General features: G+C 41.4%; 2 protein-coding genes across 2 annotated transcripts; both read right to left on the reverse strand.

Annotated features, from left to right (window-relative positions):
• Window positions 1–222: 222 nt before the first annotated feature.
• Window positions 223–6,951, reverse strand: LOC311003310 (zinc transporter ZIP12-like; the record flags this gene model as incomplete). Its single annotated transcript, XM_083995033.1, has 12 exons — window positions 223–351; window positions 1,274–1,461; window positions 1,587–1,745; window positions 1,886–1,958; window positions 3,235–3,315; window positions 3,454–3,609; window positions 3,706–3,878; window positions 4,501–4,672; window positions 4,775–4,938; window positions 5,409–5,616; window positions 5,694–6,041; window positions 6,703–6,951. 12 exons carry the CDS (start codon window positions 6,949–6,951, stop codon window positions 223–225), a joined length of 2,100 nt encoding a protein of 699 aa, XP_083851159.1.
• A 2,537-nt stretch (window positions 6,952–9,488) lies between these two features.
• LOC311003998 (macrophage mannose receptor 1-like) lies at window positions 9,489–26,523 on the reverse strand (the record flags this gene model as incomplete). Its single annotated transcript, XM_083995928.1, is given in 34 exon segments — window positions 9,489–10,007; window positions 10,100–10,132; window positions 10,215–10,373; window positions 10,490–10,606; window positions 10,690–10,842; window positions 10,943–11,108; window positions 11,218–11,450; window positions 11,534–11,639; window positions 11,828–12,000; window positions 12,104–12,212; window positions 12,434–12,573; window positions 12,662–12,762; window positions 12,898–12,962; window positions 13,090–13,253; window positions 13,693–13,731; window positions 13,837–13,981; window positions 14,075–14,153; window positions 14,248–14,363; window positions 14,446–14,645; window positions 15,050–15,198; window positions 15,319–15,434; window positions 15,521–15,640; window positions 15,725–15,882; window positions 16,638–16,820; window positions 16,922–17,062; window positions 17,156–17,269; window positions 17,345–17,500; window positions 17,995–18,168; window positions 19,249–19,650; window position 23,315; window positions 23,318–23,838; window positions 24,979–25,102; window positions 25,903–25,975; window positions 26,252–26,523. Coding segments are annotated over 34 exon segments (5,232 nt in total). The 3' UTR covers window positions 9,489–9,777.
• Window positions 26,524–27,771: the final 1,248 nt, after the last annotated feature.

A 27,771-nucleotide genomic window follows, 5' to 3' on the forward strand; every position in this document is an offset into this window, starting at 1 on the left:
ATCATGAAATACTCACTTGTTGACCAATATTGACTTGTTTAAGACATTCTGGTTGCACAAACTAACACTTGCACAAATGGAGCTGTGCACAGCAGCAGACGTTAATCAACAAGTCCAAAAACAAATCTCAAGCAACGCTAAAAATCAAGTCGACACTTGTTCCACTTCAACCCTGTCTGAATACATACTGTGTGCCATGTGCACTTAGATGTGAGTGTGCGTTTAGAACTTGAGTTCATGTTCAAAGAGCGCGAGGAGCAGAAGGCAGGCCCAACCCATCAACAGCCCAAGGTTTTGTAGGAGAAACATGAGACACGGTCTGTCGGTCTTCACTCGACTCATCTCTGGAAGCTGATGAAAGAAGAAAAAACACAGTAAAAACAAAACCATCAGTGTCTCAGTGTATCTCGCAATGCTTTCTAACTTTACCACTCAGCCCCACGGCCATTCATTTCTTCTCAAAACAGTAGAGTTTTGCAGTACGCAGACATCTTACCAGCACTGTGCTGTGAGCTTAATGCTAATGACAGCCTGCGGACAGTGCTTACAATGACAATCCTTGGAAAAAGTGGGAACGTGTTTCCACTTTTTTTCAAGTTTTCAACTCCATCGCCAGACAATCTGCGGTGTGCGTTACTCTTCTCCTACCTACAATGACAATCCTAACATGCTGATGTGTAGAATTTGGTGTATTCTGACATTTGTCAATCGGCAGTAAGCCCAAAGCACATGGTGAGGCTACTGGGAATGTCATTAGCCTAGCCATTAGCTTAGCATGAAGTCTCAGGAATGTCAGAATGATAAAAGTTGTGATGATTACTGGTGATTACAGTTTGTACTGAGGGGAACATGAATGTGTAACCCGGATTTCAAGGTATTCTTTTGAGATAGTTGTTGGGATATTTCACTCAAAACCCCAATATCAGCCTCACTAGAGGTAGATAAAAAGTCAGAGCATCATCTTAGTCAGTAAGCTTCATCCTGTCGGGACCGTGATTTTTTGTATGTGACTTCATGGAAATCCATCAAAAAGTCACTGAGATATTAAAGTTTCACAAACAGACTTACAATGCTGGGCATTGTAGTTTTTTTAGGGGAATTTTCTAAGTTTCTTGAATGTTAATCATTTTTAGACAACAATATTGCACTGGGAAATAAACTAACTGTATCAGGATCAATAAATTTGGTTTTGGTATTTTTCATTAGATCTGTTGACAACGACAGACATATAGCTACTGTATGTTATCACCAGCCTTTGATAAAGCTGTCTTACCATTTCTACCAGTGACAAGTAGAGGAAAATCCCAGCAGTGACAGTGAAGATCCACTGCTGCACCTCTGTCTCTGAGGAAACAAACAGTCCGATGTAGAGGCCCACAAAGGCAGTCAGGGCGCTGAGGAAGTTCATCAGCACAGCAGTCTTCACCGAGAGTCCAGAGCTGAGCAACACTGCAAAATCTCCTTTGAGACAAAAACCAGACAAGAGAAGTCAATCAGTCAAACAGAGTGTTTCCTGGCCTCAGCCAAAAAAAACAAAACAAACCAAAAAAAAAAGTGCTCACAAAGCAAGCACAGTGACCTCTCACCCATCTCGTGGGGGATCTCGTGGCACAGGATCGCCACGGTGGTTGCCATGCCAGATTCGGCTGAATAGGAGAAGGCCGCGCCGACAACCAGGCCATCGGCAAAGTTATGAAGGCTGTCTCCCACGATCACCATCACAGCCAGCAGAGGAACCCCTTGTCCTGGGAGTACAAAAGCAAGTCTGTGTTGTTAACTCTCATCCTCAGACCGTGGCAATCGCTCTGTCATGCCAGGCAACTAATTACTAAGTACATCACATTCATCTGTGTGTGATTGTGCAATTCGTATTGAAGGAGCTTACTCTGATGTGAAGGGCTCCTTGTGTCTGCATGCTCAGGAGATATTTCTGCACACTCCAAGTCATCCACGGGTCCCTGCAGGATCCACATAATTATCAACAGCACAGATATTTAAACCAACTCAACCTTTTATACTAATTGAGCCTGAGACAAAATGGGCAATTTTATGTAACACAAATGGTTGGAAAATAGGTCCATGTCTGAAGTTGACTTGGAGTGACTTGTCTCTGTGTCCAAAGTGTTCCAGTTTTGAAGGTATTTATTCAGCTGTACTTACATGATTCAACACAAATATGAAGTGCTGTCTGAATGATTCAATACTTATCATTCTCCAACATCCTACATGCCCTGTTCCCTCACTCCCTCCTACACCGCTCTTCATTTCCCGTTACATAACAGCAATGCTGGGAAATTGATTCAAGTGAATTACTGTTGATTTTTTTTATTTTCTGTGATTTTTAATAACGAGGATGGGATCAGAGTTGGGACAGTGTGCTGTGATCTGTCCCCAAGGTTGTGTGAAGCTGTGCTCTGAGTTACTGGCCTTCCTCCTGCAAACAGTGCCCTCTAGCACAACAGTACTGGTGGAGGAGTAGTGTGGGAGTGAAGCATCACTGGGGTGAATGAAACTATATTTGCAGTGCTACAGCGCAGTGAAGAAAACATTTAATCAATGCGAGGATTTAACTGCTGCAAGAGCTGCTTCTTGTTCTTTTGGAAATGGGGTATAAGCTCTGTGGTACAAATAGAATTGTTTTGTCCTCACTGGGTTCACTTATACAAAAGTATTATGATGACCTTTAGTATATTTATTTTAAAAAAGCCAACAAATTACAGCTATGATAAGTCAGTTGCTAAGGGTAGGCCCCTCCAACAACCTGAGTCAAGACACAAAGTCATACCAGGAAGGATAAAAGTGATTGGTGGGTTAGATTAAAATGCAACCAAGTAACATATTAATTTCAGGATTAGTAAAAAAAACAAAAACAAAAAAAAAACAGTGTAAATAGTGTCCCTTTATGGTGTTAAATTGTATATAAAATAAATCTGAATGAACACATTATAACCATGGCAGGTAGTCTTGATGAAGGATTACCTGGTACATCAGACTAAAAAGGTTGGGAAACACTTCAGTAGAGGCACAGTGTTTCATATTTATCTTTTCTTTATATTTTTTTTCTCTGTCTTCTGGGCACTTAATTCTTGGCGCTGTTTAACTTCCCAGAACTACCTTGTTATGATCCCTGTGGTCTACTCCATCACTATGTACATAATAGGGTTGATGAAAGGAGTCAGGACTTTGTGCCAAGAACACTTTTAAAACAACATAACAGTTAGCGATGACACTGACCAGCTGTATGGTGGAGATGGACTTGCCCCTCTGTGACGGACCATTGCAGCTGACCTCTAAAGGAAGGGCACTGGAATGACCCTGCAGACAAAAGAAAGTCATGAGGCCAGATGCAGCCTGTATCTCTCATGCAGCCATGTGATCTGGCCAGGTATAAGACATCAACCCCTTTTCATTCACACATTTTGGTTTGAGTTTTAGCAACAATGCAAAACTTACATGGCCATGAGAAGGAAAAAAAACGGAGAACATTCTCTCAATGAGGAAAAAGCCATAGATCCCAGCGATCATGCCCAGAATCTTCCACAGATAGTCCTTTCTTTCAGTGTAGTGCTCATCAGCATGGCTGTGAGTGTCGTCGTGTAGGCCCAGAATCTCCAAAGGAGACAAATAGGAACAAATTATTTACATTTATATATACATTTACTCAACAGTCAAGACAAACCAGTGGTCATTTTGATGACGCTGTACCTGCGGGATAAGGTGCAAGAGAGCATCTCCTGAGAGAGTTCCCACTGCCAGGCCCACAAACAGCTGCAGGATGAGTGTGTAGGTTTCCTGACAAGAGTTGAAGAAGATCAGGCAGATACCAAACATGGAGCCCACCGTGATGAGCAGGACGGCTGCCGTGCTGTAGCCGTACTCTGCAGACAGGAGAAGAAATCATCAGATCATCATCAACACCGACTGTAACACAGTCAAAACAAAAGGAAGGAAAACCCAGTCCCTTGCTTACAGTGCTGCACAGACATAAACAATAGAAAATACACAGTGCATTCACTCAGCAGAATGGTAACAGTGCAATCAAGAAGCAGTATAATATAATATAATTTAAAAGAATAAGGATAAAAGGGATAAAAAAGGATAAAAACTTATTCGATTATAAAAAATACTTTTTAAGGAAGGACACTGAGGTTGTTTGATGAGTTTAAATGTTTTAGTGGTGCAACTGGGCTTTCATAAACACAACTTGAATTCACGAACAAAAATGTAATACATCTAATATGTCATGACCAAGTTCTCATATGTTTTTCTCTTTGTTTATCCCAGAATTATGGTTAACCTTGTGAATTTGCCCTTTCTTTCTTAGTCTATTATGCATTTCAATTGAAGAACTAAAATAAAACATTTGGTGGAAAGGGTCTGTGTTTTCTGTCTGGTAAACAAAGTCACAAATCACAACCTTGTTTCTTTGGTTGCAGTTATATATTACATTTGTTTATGGCTGTGTTTTGAAGAGACAAACAATGAGGTAAAATGTCTTACTCTCAAGAGCAGTGGGCACAGCTACTCTTGTTTTCTGCTCTGCAGACTCACAGGCATTGCCTAGCAACTGCTGAATAATGGCTGGGCAAATTTGTCTGAAGTGCTCCTTGGAAATTGGCAAATGAGGATCCAGAGCAAAAATATCCAGCAACTGATTGGCTGAAAAACACACCTGATTAGATTCAAAGGAAGAGACAAATTTGACGGATGAGTAGGAGGCTCAAATCAAACTTCAGAACATTGAATGTGAATCATATATTTGTCTCAGCCTCACCCGTGTCCAATCTCTGCTTAGGTCTCCAGTTTCATGGTTACAGCCATCCACCTGATGCCCCACTGCTTTCTGCAGACTTCCTGTGATGCTCCGCCTCTTCCTGTTATGAGAAACAGTGGCTCCTTCCCGTCCCAGTCCCAGCTGATGAAGCAGCTCCTCCAAGTCTGAGAAGAGAAGTGGCATCACTGGATTATACACCATCAGACCTGACCAAAGGAGTCACTGGTCTGTGTATAAAATGTTTTGTTTTTATCAGGGTGGAAAATCTTCTGATGTCATATTTAGGAAATTTCCTCTTAATATTTGCACTGACAAAATCTGCCATTCTTTTTATTCAGTGACCAAGAGAGGAAATACCTTTATACACGATTTTAAGAAGAGAAATGTTAAAGAAACAGAGGTAAGTAAGAAAACTATAGATATAAACTCTATTCAACAAATTACAAGTATTGTCACTCTCCTCATCTAACTCTCGTATCTATATATAAAAAGAGAATAAAAGCAAATAATCTACTTAAAACTCTTCTTTTGAATAATAAATGGAAGCTGAGTCAGTGAGGACTCGGTATTAGCAGCCAACCACACAATCTGTACATACATTAAATAACAAGAACATGTGAGGTGATCAGTTTACCTAGAATCTGTAGGTTACTTGTGCGATTCAGGGACTGAAAGATGTAGTCGGTAAAGAAGGCTGGTGACGGGAGGTTCCTCTGTCTGAAACAGTGGCCTTGCAGGATATGGCTGATGATGGCTGCGGCCACTTTAGGCACAGAGGACTCACCCACGCCCTGATTTTCTTTTATGTCAGCATCTTCAAGTATTTGAGTGGCGTCAATACACTGTGGGATCAAAGATGGTAGTTTTCATATCAGGTCATGCACTGGTAATACATTTCCTTTATAAAACATTTCCTTACTTGTGAGTCGGATGAGGTTTCTTGGTTGGAGGGGTCATAGTGCTGATTGATGAGCTGCAGAATACTCTCTGTTTCACTAAGTGATAGGATGTTATTGTCCTCAGATGGGTGTAGATTGGTGAGGGCCAAAAGGTAGAACTGATAGTTCCCCGAAGAGGAGGAGGAGGAGGAGGAAGAGGAGGAAGAGGACGACAGGGAGGAAGGAGAGGCAGCGTTTGACACACACAGATCTTGTAAGTTAATGATGTAGTACAGTAGAACAGTTGAAATACGCTGGTAGTCCTCCTCGGTGAGGTAAGCCTTCCCATCATCCTCCAGCACAGAGAGAGCTATGTCTGGTGTCAGGCACTGTGAGGAGAACAGGGAAATGAGAACATATTTTAGGGACAGAGAGTTGAAGAATATCAGGTTATGTTAACATTATGAAAGAGAGTGACCTAAGATTTACATTTGGTGGAGAAAAAAAATAGGTCAACTTGATAAAGGGCCTTTTCTCCTTGTACACACAGTATTCTGTTTCTTAGAAAATGCCTAGCTTTGTGCTGCTGTTGGTTTTTGGGGCGAATTGAATACCAAAGCCAAACTAGACCCACACACAAAATATCAAAGGTTAAAGGAGAGTGGGTGAAGCACGACTTCTCGCCAGAGAGGGCAGACTATTCAGCAAGCACTGCTGACAAGTTAAAAATTGTGCCTTTAATTTCAAAATCTCACTTTCAAGGCCTAAAAGCTGCATAATCCCATTGTCAACCCACCTGCACAAACATGTGAAGTACCTCTAACTCCGTTCTATGGAGTTTATTATGTCAAACTCAGGGATGTCTAAAGCCACTCAGCATGAATGGCCCATAGAGGTCAAGGACTTAAGCCTCCACATTCACTCACATTCCAACCATAACAAGCACATTTCATGGAATAAGCAGACAGGAATGAGGTGAATAATAAGTAGTTAGCATGCTGGATGTAAAAGTTCAGCATCATATAGTGAAAGGAAAAGCGTAGAGCTCACCTTATCACAGATGTCCTGAGTGGTCCCAGTGCGCTCTGCACAGTGCACCGCTTGAAGCAATGTGGTGATCAGGACATTGGTTTTGTTCTTCTCGAGCTGAGGTTCGTTGTCCATCCATGAGGGCAGATCCGAGGCCTTGAGAGCCTCCTGCAGGTACCCCCGCTCCTGCCCTTTCACCCCCAGCACACTCCCCAGCAGGCAAAGGGACAGAGTTAACAGCAAAAGGGGAGCACTGCTCCTGAGGTGCATGTTCCCACCGGGGCCGGACTCGCTCGAGCTCCCAGGACTGGCTAAGAGCTTGAGACAAGAAGGAGGTGTTAGAGATAGAACATATAGAGAGGGGAAAGTGTGAGAGACTTGAACAAGTAGATGGAAGAGAAAGCTAAAATAGAAGAGCGGCGGATGTGTTCTTGCTGAGGGAGGCGTTAATAATAGGCCCGCCAGATCTGGTGGAGGACAGGAGGGCTCGCCACCGACCCTTACAGTGCCGAATGGTCAGCCAAAGCCTGGGCCCCTCAGTCCACAACAAAAAGATTAGTGCAGGCAAGTGAGAGAGAACAGGGGCAGGGAGAAGGGGCATGAAGGGGGAGACTGCAGAGAAAATAATTAGTGCAGAGGAAAATTAGAAGCTGTTATTAATACAAAACAACTCCTTAGGCAGAAAGAGATCCACATCTAAAACAAAGCAGGTCTTCTGAAGCAATGATCATGTCTTTGCTTCACTTCAAAATGATCAACCAATTTCCTTATTTAGCAACATCAATTGCTCAGGAAGCAGAGAAGCACTGGTGTTAGTGAGAGAGTGAGAGCACATTGTGTTTTGTTGATCACAAGCTCCAGACCCCCCCCACCACCACCACCCCTACCAACCCCATACAGAAAAGCACCAGTGACGTTTAGATCTAAGGTTCTCTTATTCTGTATGATCTCTGAGTCATCAGAGTTCAGACACACAGAACAAAACATGCCAGGCTTTCTCGCAACACTTTCCAACATCCTCCCACACGCTGCACCCTGCAGGTCAACTCCACCGCACAAGAAGAAGAACAAAACTGTTGTTGAAAAAAAAAAAATCCTACAAGCTGCAGCGTAATACCAGAGATAGAGAGGAGGAGAAAAAGAAAAGGTTTACTGGATGAACGAAGCTTACCATTCTCCCCTCTGCTCCTCTCAGCTGCGGTTACTAGGTTTGTTTTTCTCCTCCGGTAGGATAAGCAGAAGATCCAGTTGTTTGGGGAGAATTCTTGGGCATTGGTGCTGTTGGTAAAACCCTCTTACAAGAAGTAAGAATTAAGCTCCTGAAGATTAGCTGCGACAGCCTTAGAGGGCTCTGGTTGCCATGGAGAATACTGCCTCATTTTCAGCAGAGAGGTGAGGAGGAGGGGGGAAGGACAGCTGCTGGTAGGGGTGATTGAACGGCTGATGCCTGACAGAGCAATATTTTTGATGTCTTGAAATTCAGCACCAGACCTGCTTCTTTCATCTGTGTCCAGCAGAGATCCCAAAAGGTGATGCTGGCACTCTGCACATAAGCTTACATAACTGAATCAGCAGGAGTAGGAGATGAAAACAGGACATCATCTTTAAATAGTTCTCCTTTAAAAGTTGCCCTGGTTAGAAAAGTGGTTTTGATGATGACACTGATGGATCTCCCATCAAATGGTCTCAAAGAACAGCAATTTCCAAAAGCTTGTAACCCGACTCTTAAGTATCATGTAATCACTTAAATAAATGAAGTGCTGTGCATTTGACAATAATATTTAACAATATCAATCAAAAGTTCAAGTTCAAGCTCAAGTTTATTTATATAGCACGTTTAAAAACAACCATTGTTGACCAAAGTGCTTTACAAGTCACATCAGACACATACTGTAATATCAAACACATTCAGACTCAGATCCATATGAATGCACAAATAAATAGTTCCACAGCATACATAGCTGAGTTTCCCATATTAACCCATATTAAAGTCCAGCGAGAAAAAGTAGGTCTTGAGCAAAGACTTGAATTGCACAACATCTTCGGCAGATTTTATGTGTCTAGGAAGCTTATTCCAGAGCCTGGGTGCTGCTACTGCAAAAGCTCTGTCACCTCTAGTTTTGCATCTTGTTTTAGGGACCCCCAGGAGAAGCGTATTTGCTGATCTTGTTGCTCTGGGTGCAACTTGAAAACTTAAAAGGTCGCATAAATAGGGTGGGGCTATGCCATTTAAGATCTTAAAAACAAACAATAAAATCTTAAAATCAATCCTAAATTTGACAGGAAACCAGTGAGGCTAAAACTGGTGTGATACGGTCCCTTTTTCTCTTTCCTGTTAAAAGACGGGCAGCTGAATTTTGAACAAGTTGAAGTCGGTGGAGGGATGACTGCCCCAGGCCAGCATACAGAGAGTTACAGTAGTCTAATCTTGATGTAATAAAAGCATGAATAACAAAAAGAGGGTTGGTGGATTTTTGCCTAGCTATTAGGATGATCAGTGTTTGATAGAGCAGAGGTCCAAATCTAAATTTGAAGAATGTGAAATTGGGAACTTATGTCAACTTCCTGGTCTTATAATACTGCTATTATATAGTCACCAATATTATCACTCTGTTGGTGTGTTAAAGAAAAAACAAGCACATAGAGGACAACTCAGTTTTGTGTAATTCATTTTCTTTATTTAAGCATCTATTTACAATGTTGTAAGCTGGAAGTTGGTTGATGAACAGTCCATGGAGAAAAATAACAAGTGATCCAGTTCACAAAACATCTGGCTTATCTTTAACTTGCATGATGTGTTTGGCCAACAAATGTTTCTGGTTATGATGATTGGTACAGATTTCACAAATCACATAATCATGTTAATTCTTTATAGATTTTTCATTTACATTATCTTGTCTGTAATTCACTTAGTGCAGTGCCAGTGCTGGCATGAATTATTGAATAGTAATTATGATAATGATTCAGTCTTTTGAAGAGTCGGAAAACATACATTTGGTTGGATGAGTTCCTGGTAAATTGATAATCCAAAATCAAGAATGAAACAAAGATGGAAATCATCTTCATTGTGCAGATTCCCTCTGATCTCACGTCTGTCTATGCTTGTTCATTTTGCTCTATGTTGGCCACCAGACCCTTGGTGTCGACGGGGGCTCTGATGGGATTGTTGAAATATAACTTGTTGTCAAAGGTGGATTCTCCCAAGACAGTGGTTGGTATCCGTTTACGGAAGAGGAAGGCACCTAGTCCAGCTATGGCAATTACAACTAGTACAACAGCCACAGTGATGCCAGCAGACCCATGTGAATCTTCTGTAACAATAGGAGCTAAAGGAAAAAAACATATAGAAGTATTAACAGTGACTCAATGAAGCTTTGAAATGTCACAGTCCATGGATATCTCATATAAAATAACTTACCCACAACTGGAGGCTTTTCTGTTGGTGCAATAACTGATAAAAAAAAAAGATGAATTACTCAATGTAAGTTTCTGATTGGGCAATTAAAAATGACATAACAGCTGATTACGCATACCTTTAGGTGTTTTGCAGATGTAAAACTTATATCTGCTGCAGGTGGTTGTACTCCATTCTCCACTGTCAGAATGGATGGAAACACACGAATCTGACTTTGGCATCCCCGCCCTCCAGTTGGTGTAGTCCACAGCGCTGTTATCGATCCACATCCACTCACCTTTTGCAGACCAAGCGAACATAGAGTTGCATGGAGCATACAATGCACAGATGTTTAAGGATGTCCTCTTTGAAATGTCTCTACAAGAAATCGACATATTTAAGTGATATACTCACTTTCATGGTTCTTGTAGAGGCCAATCCAGAAGCTTTTTGTTTCATCCTGCAGAAGTTCTAGACTCTGTTGTATGAAGTGAGACTCCTGAGGGTCCTGGATACTCAACAGAGATGCACCTGACAAACACAGTACCGTTCGATTTCATTTGCATAACGATAGTCATTCATTATTGAAATTTCGAATATAATTCTTAACATACCCATTCTCATGCATTCAACTGAGGCGTGGGCCCAGTTCTCCATCGAGGAGATAATGAAGGCATAACAGTGACCTCTGAAAGGTATCCATGCTTTTCGCTTCTTTGACTCAGGACAGTTGCCAGGTAGCTGCGGGGGCTCAGTGGGAGCCACATCTGCAAAAGAGACAGCAGATTGCATCCTTGTCTGAGAGACTGCTGGGTAACAATGCTTACTGTATGTCAATCAAGAACACCAAAAGAGGGATTGTCTGACCTGGTGACCTCTTACAAAGGGAGGAATAGGTATTAGTACATGGTGCAGTCTTCCATGTTTTGTCGACATCCATATACACACAAGCATAGTTGTTTTTAGGTTCATCTTTGCCCCATTTGGTGTAAGACAGAGCCCAGTTATCGACCCACTTGAACCGACCCCCGGTCTGTGAAAAAGACATCAACAACTTAGATTTAAGAGAGTTTATAAAGGGCAGCAAAGACTTTAAAACCCCATTAGAAGTAGAACTGTGGAATAACTGGCGTCTCATTTACCACATTGCTGTTGAGGCCAATCCATACAGGCTCATTGAGTTTGGAAATCTGCAAAGTCATGTATGCCTGGCTAATGGGGTTCCGGATACTGGCAAGATCTGCATCATCTGCTTGGCACTGCCTCCTCGCCTCGTCCCATCTCATCTTCTGAGCCACCAGTTTGTAGGAATCATTACCAAGTTTGTAGAAAGCCTTCGGTAACACAGTGGTAGGTGCAACTACAATCTGAGAATCTGTGTAATTGGGACACAAGTTGTTAGTTATAATCACAAAACAAACCTTGAACACATGGTTCCATAACTGATATTTCACCCACCAACGTTTCTTTTACAGATGAAGCCTTTCTTTGAATAACAGTCCTCAACTTTCCAGAATCCAGCTTGTTTTGAGGTACCACCCACCATGATCACACAGTCAAATTGCTAAAAGGAAGAAAAAGAGACATTAGTTGACTTTGGTTGGGCCATTTAACACAGTTTTTCTGATGAATTTTAAAAAAAATGTAATTGCACATTTACTGTCTGCAACTTGTCTTTAACCTGACTGACATCCAACCCATTAAATTAGAAATTGAAGAAAAGCTTTGAATATAGTAATAAGTTAGATTTACCTCTTCTGAGAATGAAAAACGTTGATCGGGCACGGATGTGGGCTGTCCTTTTGCCCAGTTAGTGTATGATATGCCTTTGCCATCTGTCCACACAAAGTGCATCTCCCAGTTGACATCGTTCATGCCAATCCAAATTTCTTCATTGTAAGTCAGCATCTGTGTTGTTAGGAAAGCTATAAAAAAAGAGGAAACACTATTTGTATAACCCGTTACTACAGGCAGCCAGAAAGGAAAGAGGTCTGTGAACATTGCTGAAATGCTGATCATGTCACTCACCTTGCTCTCTCTCATTGACGATAGAAGCCAGATTTCCTCCCTGGTTTACGCAGTGCGCCCTGGCATCCACCCAAATCTTATTGTCCTTTCCCATAACAAATTTGTAGCACTGTAAAAACAAGATGACTCTGTCAGGAGATAACTATTGTCCTTTCAAGCTTAAACCCAATATGAGAAGATGTTTTATCAAAACAGCTCTTTCATCCAAGAATTTAATTGACTTCCTGAAAACAAGCAAGAAGAAAGCTTTGTCTCGATAAAAGATATGCATATTAGAGTCTCAGCAACATACTGGAGTAATCTGTGTTATACACAGTAATATGTAATTACCTTTCCTTGGAAAGATAGCCACTCTGGTGCACAACCTCCCCTTGGAACAGTTGTGGGGGCAGCTGTTGTATTGATAAAATCACTGCCTCTTTTGCAAATAGAGGGTAGCTCCAAACCACAATTAATATCGTTCCAGTACCCTACACATATGCAAATTTAACAGATGATAAATAAGAGGAACTTTATCAATAGGTTGTATGGTTTGGGCTGTATCTGCTTTAGACTCACCCATTCCCTTGTAGATAGTCACACAGTTCTCATCATTATTAGCAAAGTTGGGCTCATTTCTATCCCATGCAGTGTAAGTTACAGGAGTACCGTCCACCCAGCTAAAATTGGAAACAATATGAAAACAAATAATAAAATAATCATCACAACATCTGGATTTCTGTTTGTCAGACTAGTTTTGATGTATGACAAATATTAATAACCAGCATTTCCTTTAGTTTTGTAGTTTGAGTTACCTAAATGACTTATCCAAATTCACTGTCATGCCAATGTAGTATTGTGACTCTGAAGATTTTGCTATCTGTTGAGACATAATAACATGACATTGGGGTTCAGTCACTACATTTGCCATCAGATTTTTTTGAAAGTATGCAACATGTTTTACTATTCAATATTGAATCAAACATAAAATATTCTCTATTTCTTACCTGTTTCCAAAGGAACTTCCTCTCGCTCTCTCCTGTGATGACCGCAAGATCACCAAAGTTTTTTTTACAGTAAGCTCTTGCAGCTTCCATAGGCAGGTTGTCTTTGTTAATGAAATACTGTGTGTCATTGTATATGAGCCAGCCATCCTCTGTGGTATTGTATACTGTAAAGGGAACAAAAACATTACACGGTGTACCACAGGGGCCATATTTTGGATTCATGGAAAGAAGACACATCGAGTCTACAGCCATGCTAGCAGCTCAGCTGGGCTGTACCTCTGCACAGAGGCGCAGCACGCTAGCATGATTTCAGTCTTTTCAGATTTTAAATTAAGCTGTTTTAAGTCATCCATGGATGAAGTTGTGGAGATATTCAATTTAAAACTATAACTGTCTACTTCATGTTCATATTAGAGGGAGAAAAATGTTCCTTTTTCAGGAACATAATTTCATGGCAATGTATTCATGTCAGTTAGTCTGGACCAACAGACCAAGTCTAGAGCCGTGCCACAACAAGCATAGATAGAAACAAAGTTAAAGTGCAGTTCATTACATCAAGGAATTAATTACCAGTCGCTTTAACTCCCTGCTACAGAAACGTACCTGTTACAGCTACGGTAGGCTCAGGTTTGGGAGTCGCACCTGAAAACAGAAGAACCATGAGGGTATGATAGAAGCAGCATGCTCTAATCTAATGTCACATAGTTTAGAGAAATGGCTATGTCAACTGGAGCTACTTGGTATCACCTTTGGCTATCTGGCAGAGCCAGTCATTGTAGCCCTCACAGTACCCATCATTCCAGTGCCGTCCGTAGTAAATCTGGACCTCTGCACAGTGTTCATTGTCATTGTGATTATTTGGTTCCCCAAAGCCCCAGTTCTCAAAGCTGGTCTAGATCACAGTTGGAAATACACGTTAATATGCCATAACTGACAAACACAGTAAAGGTAAAGATTTTAGTGATGACAGTGAAGTGCTACGTACAGCAGAACCATCAGACCAGACAAAACCTGTACTGGGACTCATGGAGAAGCCAATCCAAGCTGGATTAGAGGCATGAAACCTTTATGATGGCAACAAACACCAGTATTAATTACATGGATGGCTGATTAGCATAATGCAAAATCTGACATATACAAGCTGGTAAGTTCACCTACGGAGCATTGCTGAGATCCTTCTGACTGTGGATGCTCATCAGGTCCCCACCAATCGCCACGCAAAAGTCCCTCGCTTCCTGCCAAGTCTTCCTAAGGTCTCTTTTTTTGCTGTAAAGCTTATGAAAATGAAAAATGGGTGAAGTTGTATGTCCTTGAAATAGGACAGATTTCACATTTGAGTTGAGTTCATCCTCCTACTTTGTAGCAGACGTTCCTTTTGTCAACAGGGGTCCATCCAGATGCACAGCTCAAGGCCGGGGTGGTGGGAGGAACCGTTGTCATTTCCACACCCTCTGCTAATTTCTTGCAGATATACTTCTCCTTGCTGGCGCAGGCGACAACATCCCATAATCCAGCGTAAATCCCAGTTGTCATGGCAACACATCCCTGTTTTCTGTCTTTGAGTATACATAGAAAGAAATAAGAAAAAATATAAGGTCAAGAGTAAGGAGTTACAATAATTTATCCCGTGGCTGACATGAATTTATGTGATAAATGTCATGGCAATCGTGCACCACTATCAATCTATGGGATGGCTCCAGAGGAAATATTGGGAAATCTTTGGGCACATCATCTGGGAACCATTAATGTCTCTACAAATAATCTGTACTATAGTTGTTTCTGGACAAATACACAGCAATTCTGCCATCCAAAACACCATGGAGATAGCATGAGACCTGAATTTAGGTGCTTTGTGAGTCGGCCAATCCAATCAGTAAATTATTTATACAGGTACATATAATTAGCTTCAGTGGATAATGCAAAATTTGTTAGTGTACAGTTTAAGAGTGGTTTTCTGTACCTGGCATTCCCACATTGAAATGAGTGAAGGTGACCTTTCTATTGGTGGTCCAATGGAACGTGCTTCTGTCCTTTGTGTTGGACAAACCAGTCCAGAAATATGTCTCTGGTCTTAAACCAACCAAGCTGATGAGGAAGGCATTCTCATATCTGCATGGAAACATATAAAGACACAAGGATGAACAATACAAAGACTTCCTGCCATTCAACACTTGTTTCAAGTTATTTCTGAACTATGAGGGAAAATTCCACATGAATATGAAAAGTTACCTGTCAGCCACGTCCACCAGGGTAGAACCATCCGCTGAGCATGCCTGCTTTGCCTCACTGAAAGTTTTTTTCTCAGGTCCAATTTTGTAACAGTGTGAACCAAACCTAAATGAACCCTTAAGATGATTAAAAAAACACAATGAGTTGACATCTGATCTCAAGTATTTATTATATGATAATCAAAGAAATTGACATCACCCACTAGTTTACATCCAGGGTTGGCTTCCTCTCCTCCGGTGCCTTCATTTGGTTTAATGGAGGCCTTCTTCTTACAGATGTACCCATTCGTCTTTTCACACATGTGATCTGCCCACCTCCCATCCTGTTTGAGCAATATTTCAGAGCTAAAAACTTGTATGATAACACAACAATATTAATATTATAATTTGAGAGTGATAGGTGTTACCCTTCCAGTGATGAGGACACAGTCTTCTTGGAGGTTGGTGGCATGAGACGGTTCATCACTCTTCCACTGAGTGAAGGTAACATGGGAGTGATCAGACCATTCAAACAGCATCTGGTTCCTCTGATCGTTCAAGCCGATCCAGAGCACATCTGTCGACCCTAAAGGTTTTAAATACAAGATGTCAATATGGTCATTGACTGCAGTTTTCTCTGATTTGATTTTTGTTGTCAAAACACACGTTTCTGGAAGAACACGTATTTGTTTTCTTTCTGTTTTTGTATGGTGGTGAAAAATTGAATAAGTTATTTATATAATTAGTCAGTATCATAATCTCATTATTTTGTTATTTAAAGTCACTAATACTAGGTACCAAGTCATTATTTTGGGAATGTTTCTCAGTTTCATTTATTTATTTTTTATTATTATAGTAGCAAGTATGGGCTTCCATATACAAAAAAAAAGGTGTAAAAAAAATTAAGTGCTTCTGTGTGCTGCTCTTCTTCTGGCCTGAAAAAGCACGATACTGGAGTCTCGGCTATGTAACAGTGAGAAGTTTCAGGAAGTTTCATTTTCACACTGTTGTGTGGATTGATCAAACATGTTACAGATGTGTTAGACATGTGTTAATTAGAGAACCAAAGGTTCAGGTTGATTTTACACTTTCAGAGCTAGGCTAATTGTCTCCACCTGCTGTTGATCTTAATCCTAAAATAAGGTTTGATATTCAATCTTCAGATTTCTGGTATCAATATCCCATAATGCCTAATTAATACATTCAGACAAGTGCAATTACTGTACTGTTCAACATTTTAACACAAAAATTATAATGATCATCAAGAATTAATTACTTTTAGTGTAGATTGCTGTACAAAACAATGAAACAATGAAATAAAACAACTTATTCCACACTTACTGTATCCAGATTGAGATATAATGAAGCTCTGCTCCTCTATATTGAGTATGCTGGCCAGATCTCCTCCCTCTTTGCGGCATGCAGCCAAAGCCTCCTTCCACATCTTTTTATTCCTCTCCAGGTAGTAACAGTTCCCTGCATAAGGAACCCAGTGATTGGAGCAGAAGCTGGGTTGGCTTATGCCTGTGGACAGAGACCAAAAGGAATGGCAAGATTATACATTAGCACCACAAAGACCCACTCTAATAACGAACTGGATTCTGATCATTGTAATGTGATTTTACTTGGTGGTGGGGGTAGACTGGTAGAGTTTCCTTTGCGACAAATGTAACCAAGCTTCTTGTTGCAATTGCTGCTCTCCCATTTTGAGGCTTTTGCCGCATTTAGGGTTGCACAGGTGCTTCCAGGCTCCGATGAGGGGTGACCTATTAGAAACATATAGTAAATCCATGCATTTTTATTTTTTATTTAAAATCCTTACATACTGTATGATAATCACAGTGTTTGGTTTTACTTACCCGGGGCCCAGTTTAAATATCTAAATGGGTTTCCATTGCACCACTGCCATCCACTCTCAGAATCCAAGCTGTTCAGTCCAATCCATAGAGATGTGCCCAAATTATTTGTCAACCCTGCAACAGAACATAAAGCCATTTATATCCAATAGTATAATGGTATGGGTAGCTGATACAAGGTTAATTTGGTACCTGAGATGTATGACTGCTCGTGTAGCTCTACGATGCTGAGGAGGTCGGCTCCCTGCTGCTGGCAACTCTTTCTGGCCTGATGCCATGTCAACACTGACTGCACGTTCCTCTGATACTGAACCCCTGTGACTGGGTCAGTGTCCCAACCTGAGGATGCTGGGTCATGGTTAAGACACAAGAAAAACTGTGAATTAAAAGCTGCACCTGAGTCGATTTTAAGGACAATAAGCTTCTCAAAACCGGCGACTCAGCAAAATCATCCACGTTCTTATCCTAGACTGTAGTAAAAGAGTAAAAGCATGCTTTCTTTTCCTGTTCTTTTCCTGCCCCAGTTTTAGAGCAACGTCAGGGGAAAGACTGGCTGATGAGAAGAGGAAAACAAGGACAGTGCTGTGTTGACAACTCATGGGAGGAAGTGGTATTGTTGTTCTGCTGTGGGATTGGGGGTGAGGGTGGGTCAGAAATCAGACCTGTCAGCAGTTACAAAAATGACTGAGAAACAAGATGATTCTAAGTGGTTTGGCAAAAAAGGCAAAAAAAAAAGCAATGCGACGTCTTCTGAGTGACCTCTGACTTTTTCGTAAAATAATTAGTCACAAAAAATAGATGTCACAAGCTGTAAATACATATGTTTTGTTAGTCACACTTACCTTGGGTTGGACAAAAGCCCCACTTTTTGGCTGTATCATAGTCTCTCTCTGTGGCACACCAAAGCTGTCCATCTGTTCGACCTTCCTTTGTGCATTCAGCATACCACTTATCCAAAAACTTAAAAGGGAACTGACACGGGCCTCCAAACGCATTGCCCCCTATTGTGAAAATCTCTGTGGAGACAGATTAATCTGTAAGTATGTTACATGTACTTACAGTACAGTATGTGAACTTGCAATCATTATACTGTTATATGTGCATTGGAGGCATTACATCTCTGTTATAACAGCCTCCACTCCTCTGAGAGGGCTCTCTGCATGTTTTGTGCTCCCATTCAGTCACAAGAGCATCACTGAAGCATGTATTGATGTTGGTTATGGAGGTCTGGCTCACAGTCCTTGTTAGATGGGGTTGAGGTTAGGACTTAGATACTTGCACAACAAACTTAGACAGCGATGCCTTGAAGGACTTCACTTTGGGCACATGATTGCGGTGTTGTAATGTTGTCATAAATATGTGCACTGTTGGTAAATTTGTTACTATTATAATACTAACTCTATATTTTTTATAGGTTTGCTTGCTGCCTGTCAATACCCTGTACTTCAAAGCTTGTTATGCGATAATGTATTGCGATTGCGATGCATTACCAACTATGCCATTCTGAAGTTAACTTTCAGCAGACTATAGCCCATGACACCTGTGTGTGCTCACTGAAAGCTGCCAATGCCTTGAACATTGCTTTATTTTTGAACAGGCATTTCAAACCTGAACAAAGGTTGGTTTAAACACAACTCTGGCTTGAGGTTTACTGTACATATGTTTTCTTTTAAATGCTGCATTTCTCGTTTTTATTCAATAAATAGCTATATCCAGGTTTTCATACTGTATGAATATGACTCTGAGGTTATTTCTGCCTGTTCGTATGATGCTGAGGTTATTTGCCTTTTCATTTACCATCAGAATGATAGTCTTTACAAATATCTTTAGAATCAGTAAAAAATGTTATACATTAGGGTTAGCCTAACTCTAACCACAGTAAAAAAAAAAAAAAAAAGGTATTAAAAAGAGTAGTATCATCACAGAGAGACTCTCATTTTGAAAATCAATATAGTGCCATGCATCAAGTGTTACACCTCATGCACAATGTGGTAAAGCATTGTTGCAAGGCCCTCTGAAATACAGTTCCAAACTGAAGCACGGCATTTATTATTACTTTGCCTTTTTTACATCATCTGTAGACCTGGAATTCCTACCTTGATACCCCTTTGAACAAAGGTCACCCTGAGTGCCATATATCCTCCAGCGACTCCAGAGCCCCGAGCCTTGATAGATCATTATGTTCCTCTCATTGCGGTTGCCCCAGTTTAAGTGGAGATCCTCATTTTTTAAGCCAAAGAGGGTCTCATTCTTGCACTGCCAGTGCTGGAGGTCGCTCTTCTCATCACATTCGAAAAGCACCACTTTCACCCAATCCTTTATCTCTGTGGCTGCCAGACAGAGCTTGAGGGACAGACTGAGGAGCCGTGACTCGGAAGCCCAACGAAACTGCTGCTGTTTGGCATGAGGATCACAAGAGGCCACGGTCACTGAGGTGGCACTATCCACCTTGATGCACTTGTTGTGGTTCTCGTTGTAGATCAGGAAGGATCCACTATCTGAAGTGGAATCAAACAGCTTCAACAACACATCTCATATAATGATTTCAAATTAGTTTACAAATCAAGCTCTACACACAGCCAAAGTGAAAAGATCAAAAAATGTATCAGGGTTACATACCTATGTCAGCAGTAATGCAGAGGACTTGCAGGAGACAGAGAATCACGGCTAAATTCAAACAAGGTAACATTATCCTTGATGTGGAGTTTGCACTCAGTGGTGGAGGAAATGGTGCAAGTGCTTTCCAGTCATGAGAGAGGAGGTCTGGTGTGTGCTAAGGTGTATGACATTGAGCAACAAAGACACAGAGACATGGCACTTTTCTCCCTAAATCACTCTGATGGACATCCTGTCACATGGGTGGTTGAGGTTGGTCAAACGACAGTGATTTCCATGAGCTTCCACAGAAGTTTAACATAGAACAGGAAGGCAGGAAAAGGGGAAGCAAGCAATATTATTGTATCATTTAACAAGAAATGAGAGTCACCAACGACAGCTTCAAATAAAACTCATTTAATGTCAGGGTAGGACAATAATTCTATTTTTAATAAATCAAAGGCAGATGCAGAACTGGTTGATGAATTTTGGGCATTAATTTATGTTCAGTATCAGGGATTTTTGATCTATTATAAATAGCCCTTCAGTCTGTGCTAAATTTGTGCATGGATAATGAACCCAGAGAGCAGATGTCTTTCAAGACTGACTGAACATGTTTTAGATGTTGGGAGACTTGGGTAAATCACATCTGATGATGAATGGAACAGTTTCATAGTAAGTGCCAAAGCAAATGAGCATTAAATGAGGTTTGAACTATATTGCTGATGTGACTTTTTTTTTTCGTGGGATAGCAGCCCCAGGAGGTCCACAAGGCTTCGGGTGAGGAGTGCAGTGATGATACAGGTCAGGAGAAAGAGGACAGAAGGAAATCCTGCTTCCTATTGAGGGAAGTGATGGTGAGCTGACCATTTTGGCCTCAAACTGCTTCTCTGACAAATAAGGAATAGCTAGATAAGTACCTGTAAAATACCTGCACAGAAAAAGATCAGAATCTGTATTTCACAGTTTTCCCAACTTATGTTAGGATTTGATATCCATAAGAACATACAGTATATTTGTGGTTTGCAAGTGGACATAGTTTTACATTTCCTCTCTCATTTGTCACTCTGGAGCTTTAGCAAGAAAATCATATTTTATGTTATATTATTTTTAGTCTTTAAGCCTTTCCTTTTGATTGTTTGATTGAGTGATGTGTACCCAGGCCAGACATACACAAGGGATTATACAGTAGCCTACTGATGCTAAAAATACAAAATATCACCAGTAGATACAAATGGTGATGCTGAAGAAAAAATAATCAACACCACTGGTCTGGTGGATTATAAACCTTGAGAAGGCTGTGCATCCTTTCTTGCAACCTGCTAAATCATTTTGGTAATGTGTTGATACAATTAAAACAACAAAAACATGTCAAGGTGGGCTGTGTTGCAGGTATGACTGAGAGCGATGACTACAAACTTGTGACATCACAAAACTACAAAAGATAGCACGTTTTAAGTCAAGATCCTCTGCTGCTGTATGTGTTTGTTCTTGGAGTTTTTTTTTTTTACACTGCTTTACAGGTGTATGGGAGTCTATAAACAACAAACAGTATGGGACGGAGTGGCTGTGTCCATTTTGTTGATTGTGTTTTCTTACTTGCCATGGAGTCTCCTGAGATGACCACTAGGTGCTGCCAAAGTTTGAAAATTTAAAATTTTACACACAGACTCTGACGGGTAAAATTCTGCATAATTTGTCTTGTAGAGCAGTTTTCCAAGAGAGCTGAAGGTCAGGGCAGTGGAACTGACATGTACTTAATAGTGGATAAAATATCACAAACACGTGCCCAGGTTAATGCGATCTTACACAACAGTCCACCATGATATCTCTTATCTCTCTCTTTGTTATTGTGCGATTTTGTCCTATCCTGTAAATGATAATTTCCATGTTGCTGCAGGAATACAGGAAGGGAAGGTATGAGAATGTTTTGCACAATAATGACGGGAAACCTCCTCTCGTGGGAACTTATTGGGAAGAAATTGGATACATTCCAGTGTAAAATGTCAAAAACATCCAGTGCTGCATGAAGCTTCAGTTTGTATCTCTCCGTTCTGCATTTAAATAAAGTGAATGAAACAAAAGGATATTCAAATAATTGTCTTTATTAACCTTACCAAAATATATTTATCAATGATACAAACTCACACTTTGTTTTCCTTTTTAAAATATAACTTAGCAAAGAAAAACCTAATATAAACAACATAGATTTATGCTTTTACATATTCACTGCACTTTATGATGGTAGAAAAAAAGTCTGCCAAAAATTCTAAAGTGACATTACAGGTACATTCCCAAAGTGCCATGCGTGGTGAGGGTGGGGGGTTTAGAGGAGTACGTTTGAACAAAAAAGGTAAATAATACATAACACAACAGCCATTGACACATACGTAATGTCCTTTATGGGAAAACATTCCTAAGAGCTCCCTTTTGGCCTGTGAAAAGTACCATCATGCATTTCATCAAAGTATTTTGTCTGTGTCGCACAAAATCATACTTTGGTTGGTTGCACCAGTTCTTCATAGTTATTACAAAGTTTGTCTCGTAGCATAACTTCCCAAGTATTATGAGTTAAGAAGTGTCTAAGCTAGAAATTCAACTAGTAAATGAGTCAGTGTAGCGTAACAACCTTCTAACCGCCACCAATGACACCCGCTTCTTTGTAGATACAGGAATTACTTTAGCTGTGTCCCACTTCAGGGCCTGAGTCTTTTGGTGGACCAGGTAGGTGTGGCCCATCATGGCTGAAATGAGATGGTCTGGTCTGCAGAGGATGTTCCTCCTTTTATCCTATGTTGCTGTGAAAAAAAGAGGGTTGCATTTTTTGACTGCATTTGAAGGCACCTTCAAAATGAGACCACCGCACCAATATGATGTAAATGGTCTTTAAATGCATCCTCTGGAATAGGTGCCCCCTGAATGAGGAAACAGCTTTTTTAAAATTGGGGGTGGGGGTGTGTGAGTGTGTGTGTGTGTGTGTGGGGGGGGGGGTATCAGTTGATTAATAACATTTGTTATTTGACGTATCCTATATTGTTTAAACATCATTTCATAAAATGTCAAATGTGTTGACCCTATTAACTTAGTCTTACTGTAAATGGGTGATGTAGCCTATTAGCAAGATAATGTTAGTTATGTTGTTAGCTAGCTCAGTTATCTAATAGTAGACTGAAGCTACATCCTTACCAGTTAGCTACTGAGTGAAAAAAGTACTTTGTGTGCAACCAGTCTTAATCAAGTGCATCACCACACTTAATTTGGCTGCGTATGAATCGAAAGTGCTAGTGCAACCCCCAATTGACTCAAGTAATCCAACAGATCATGACTGTGCCGATGTATTGCTCCTAATACTGTTGTAATGCTGCACTGTCTTGACTTGTGTTAGTGTTGGTCTTAAAAGAACATCCTCTCCGTGTTGAAGACCCTCAGCTTGGTCATGAAGTTGAAATAGACAAAGGCCAGGCACACCAACAGGTTCTTCATCAGATAGAGGAGGGGTGTGACAAAGCCAAAGAAGGCAATGAGGCCAACGCGCACAAAGAAAAAAGGCAAGTCCTGCAGAACTACTCCAAGTGAGGAAAGAAGGGGGCTGTGGGGCATTACCACCACACGCAGGCAGGACAGGTAGCTGAAGATGTAGATGGGGAACACCCAGCCTGAGTAGTAGACCAGGGGATGTCCAGCCACCCGCACCATCTCCACCGTATCCATCCAGAACATAAAACTGTCCACAAACACGTCTGCTCGGGCATCACTGGCACACAGGAACCTCAGTGGACCAGTGTAGGCGTATGGAGATATGTGGTACGCTGTGGTGCTCAGCGATCGTGAGCTCAATCCAGCGATACTAAATGGTCTCCCAGGAGTACCTGGTATCCCAGGGACTGTCCCGTTGGTCTCTGGTCGAGCTCCCGCTCCGTTCTGGTTCCTGTCGTTGGGCTGGCTTGCCCCTGGTTGTGCCGGTGTGGGCACACCTTGCCCGGGCGCAGCTGGCCCTGGCGCAGCTGGAGTGACGGGTGGTATTGGAGTTACCTGTTCCACATGTGTGAGGACAGTGGAGGGAATGTCAGCATCTCTCTCCATGTCATTAGCTGGAGAGACAAAAAAGATTGATTTTCAAGATGAAGAAGTCCGGCAAAACATGTATGAAATTGCATTTGCTGATCTCACTTATCCTCCTGGTTGTCTTGTTTTTATTCAACAAATGGGACAGTGTATCAGGATTACAACCAGCTCTTCATCTTGTGATAATAAAACTGACTGCTTTAGAACCACAGCTCCATGAAACTGTTCATGTTCAAAATTCTCATAAAAAACATAAATGTCAGTTAAACCGCAGCTTTTCTTCAGAAACCTTTCCTGCAGTTTTGTAAACTCATTATTGTGCTACAAGAAGTGGGTTGAAACCAGTATTTTTCCAACTGTAACTGGGCACAGAGCCAAAGAATAAGAAGTTCAATCATGTTTCTAAATTATTCTGGACAAAGGAAATACAGTAAAGAACTGCTTGCTGCATTTGTTGCCTGCAATGTAGGCTACAGTAAAGCTTGTGATCATACTGACTGCTTAGTAGTTGGTACCACAGCTCCATGAAACTGTTCATGTTAAAAATTCTCATTGGTAAGTGACTACATAAAAAAAAACATAAATGTAATTTTACTCAAACCGCAGCTTTTCTTCAGAAACCTTTCCTGCAGTTTCGTGAACTCATCACTAGGTCACAAGAAGTGGGTTGAAACCAGTATATTTACTTAGCCAAAGAATAAGAAGTTCAATCATGTTTCCAAATTATTCCAGACAAAGGAAATACAGTAAAGAACTGATTGCTGTCTACAATGTAAAGCTTGTCATCATAAAACTGACTCATTGTTTTTTTCCAAGTAGCTATGTAAAAAAACAACAAAGAAAAACGTCTATTTGCTCAAACCACAGCTTTTCTTCAGAGAAACCTTTCCTGCAGTTTTGTCAACTCATCACTGTGTAACAAGAAGTGGGTTTACACCAGTATAGTAACTGTGGGCACAGAGCCAAAGAATAAGAAGTTCAATCATGTTTCCAAATTATTCCGGATAAAGGATATAAAGAACTGCTCGTTGTATTTGTTGCCTCCAAGCTGCCTGCAATGTAAAGCCAGGCTGGGATCACTATATACATAGTTGGACTGGGGAAAGTTCAGGATCTATAGCAGTCAGTGAGTGATTTGTGTGATGTGTTTAGAGGGCTGCGCTCACCCTGGCCAGTCAGTCTGCAGTGGCGTATCCTCTCCACAACGTCAATACAGATGAGAGAGAAGAGCACTAGTGACACAGGGAGCTCCGTGAAGGTGTCATCTTTCATGTTGTTATTTATCTGAACCTGGGCAACCAACCAGAAAATAATTCATACCACATACATTTTGACCAGAACATTTAATGTAATTATCTACGTCCACAGTATAAAATTTCACCAGCAAATAACAATAATAATGGAACTTTGCGCCATGCATTAACGTTGAACTCTTTACACTTGTGACCTCCACAAGTTCTGGGTTTGTGGGCTAAATCACTTGCAGCTTTGGTATTTTCCTGAGTCAGGACTTCATGCCAACAGGACACAGAACAAAGCAGACAAGCTCGTTGTCTTCGTAGAATTTATGGCTCTTATGTAAAAGGCACCAGATAAGCAAGGGCCAAAAGGTCAGGCTGGGCTTTAGAAAGGCCCACATAAAACAGCAAAGGCTCTCAGCCATAGCCAGCAAGGAAGTGAAAATGTGCCTCATGGACAGATGATTTGACAAGGGCAGCTTGGACAGGAAGAGGAACCAAGCTGCTTATCAGCGGCTCCTTATCCATATAGCTGTATATTTCCCCCTGGAGAAAGCAAATGTTCCTCACTCATCATCACCTTTATAGCAGCCACAGACCTGGCCCTCTGATTTCACTCTTCAACAAAAAAAAAGTTGTATTAAATACCATTTATTTATTTATTTCCAATCAATTTTTTGGGATCATAAACACACCTATGTAAAATGACTGCAGAGATTCTGATTAATTACATCAAATGTTGTGGTCAAATTTCAGAGTCTTATACCAAATATCGTCAGATAAGAGAATTCACAATCAACTACGGATACATTTGTGGAATAAAACAAATGACAAGGAATCCACAACGTGTACCTCAGAGCTGGCGATGAGAAAGGCAAAACAGGGTAGTGTGGACAGGATCACATATACGAGGGCCACAGGCCTCCTGATAAAAGACAAAGGAAAGGAAAGACAAAAAAAAGTAAGGAAGGAAGACAAAGGCAGTTGCAGGACTTGCTAAATCATGATATTCACCAGCCAAGTGCAGTCCAAACCAGCTACAGGCCTGTTCAGACTCACACCAGCTGGGCAGGTCTCAGTCCATGCTGCACTGCCATCCCAGTTGCTGACCACACAACAGCAACAAACAGAGCCAGAGCCGTCCCCTCCATTTCTGGACCCACAGGCCCCTGGCATCAGAACAAAAGCAGGAGAAACTCACCACTTCTTTCTCCCAATGAGAAACTTCTTTTTCATGAAGACCATGTACTTCAGTGGTACCCAGACCAGCAGGGCGGTGGAGGTGACATAGGCGACGGAGGAGGCCACGATCAACCAGTAGGCTGTGCCGCCGTCGCCAGGAGGCTGTGCTGAGGTTTTCACCTTTGCTACGATTATGGCAAACCTCTGCATGACGATGAAGAGGGGCACACACAGGCCTGCAAACTGCAGCACCTCGCACAGGGCGAACTTCAGCGTCCTCCCCGAGCCCATGCTGTAGCAGTTCAAAAAAAGAAAAAGAAGGAGGGAGACGGGGGCTGTTGTCGCAGTGAGGCGACCCCTGTCCCTCTGAGGGCTGGTCAGGCCTCGGACCAGTGCATTGTCTGCCTCCACTAGCATTTTCCACACACCACAGCCCTGGCTCTCTGCTCACCCAACTGCTTACACTGCACTCGGCTTTGTGTACCTTGGTGTCACGATGATGTGGCCGGCCCTTTACTCTCTTTATATACAGGATATAAACAAAGGTTGTCCAAGAAAATATATGTACTACAGGCATCTTGAAAATAAAACTTCAATCCTACATTTTGAAGTTCTAATCTCACTCTCCTCTGAGATTGTGACACACAGGGAACTTAACCTGAACATGTTTCCAAAACCAGAAAATAAAGGTGAACTTGATGACCTGCACATCCAAAGCACCATCCAAAGACTTGTGGCTGCCACCCCCAAGACATAGAGGTAATAAGAAAAACCACTTGTGGCTCTTCTCACATTTCTACGTCGCCATCTAGTGGCAAAATCTTACAAGTGTAACATGTTAAAAGCTCAATGATGTCACAAACGTTAGAAATACTGTAAGTGGCTTAACATCGGAGCTCAATATAATATTTTTTCTCAAATTAAGATAAATTGAGAAAGGCTTGTCATGTGAAGTAATAACAGTGACATGTGCCCTTTTTTCTCAATAAACCAAAAGCCACAATAAGCCAAGCTAAAAGGGGATCAAACTGTCTATTCAATGCTTTCAGTTCCCTGCTATATGTCCCTTTGTGCTCTCTGCGCTGTCTTTAGTTTATACACATTTCTACATTGTGCTATTAAAAGACGTCATTTTAGATATCGTGTTGATGCAGGGCCTCAGGCAGCCCCACTATAAGAGTATAGGATCTCAGACCAGTGCAGATTGATACCTGTATATAAACACTATCCCTTGCATCGGCCCCCTTTCCTAGCAGGACTGGACTACAGTTGCTATGGGGCTGTTGTCCCAGAGAGTCCTAGGCCAGTACCATGCCATGGTTACATGAATCCTTGGTGTCATGCTTGGTGTTCAGCTATCCTGCTCATGGCCATGTTGCACTCTGCAAGTGCAATACAACACTAAAAATTACCTGAAACAGAGCTCCACCTGGCTCTTGGTGCAGGGCCTGGTTCTCTCTAACCATCTTCTGGTGGGCCTTGGCCTCCTGTTGTGCACAGAGAACCCCCATGAACATGGTCCTGTCTGGTCTCTGATGC

The sequence above is a fragment of the Trachurus trachurus genome (assembly GCF_905171665.1).
Source record: "Trachurus trachurus genome assembly, chromosome: 20".
Lineage (NCBI taxonomy): Eukaryota > Metazoa > Chordata > Actinopteri > Carangiformes > Carangidae > Trachurus > Trachurus trachurus.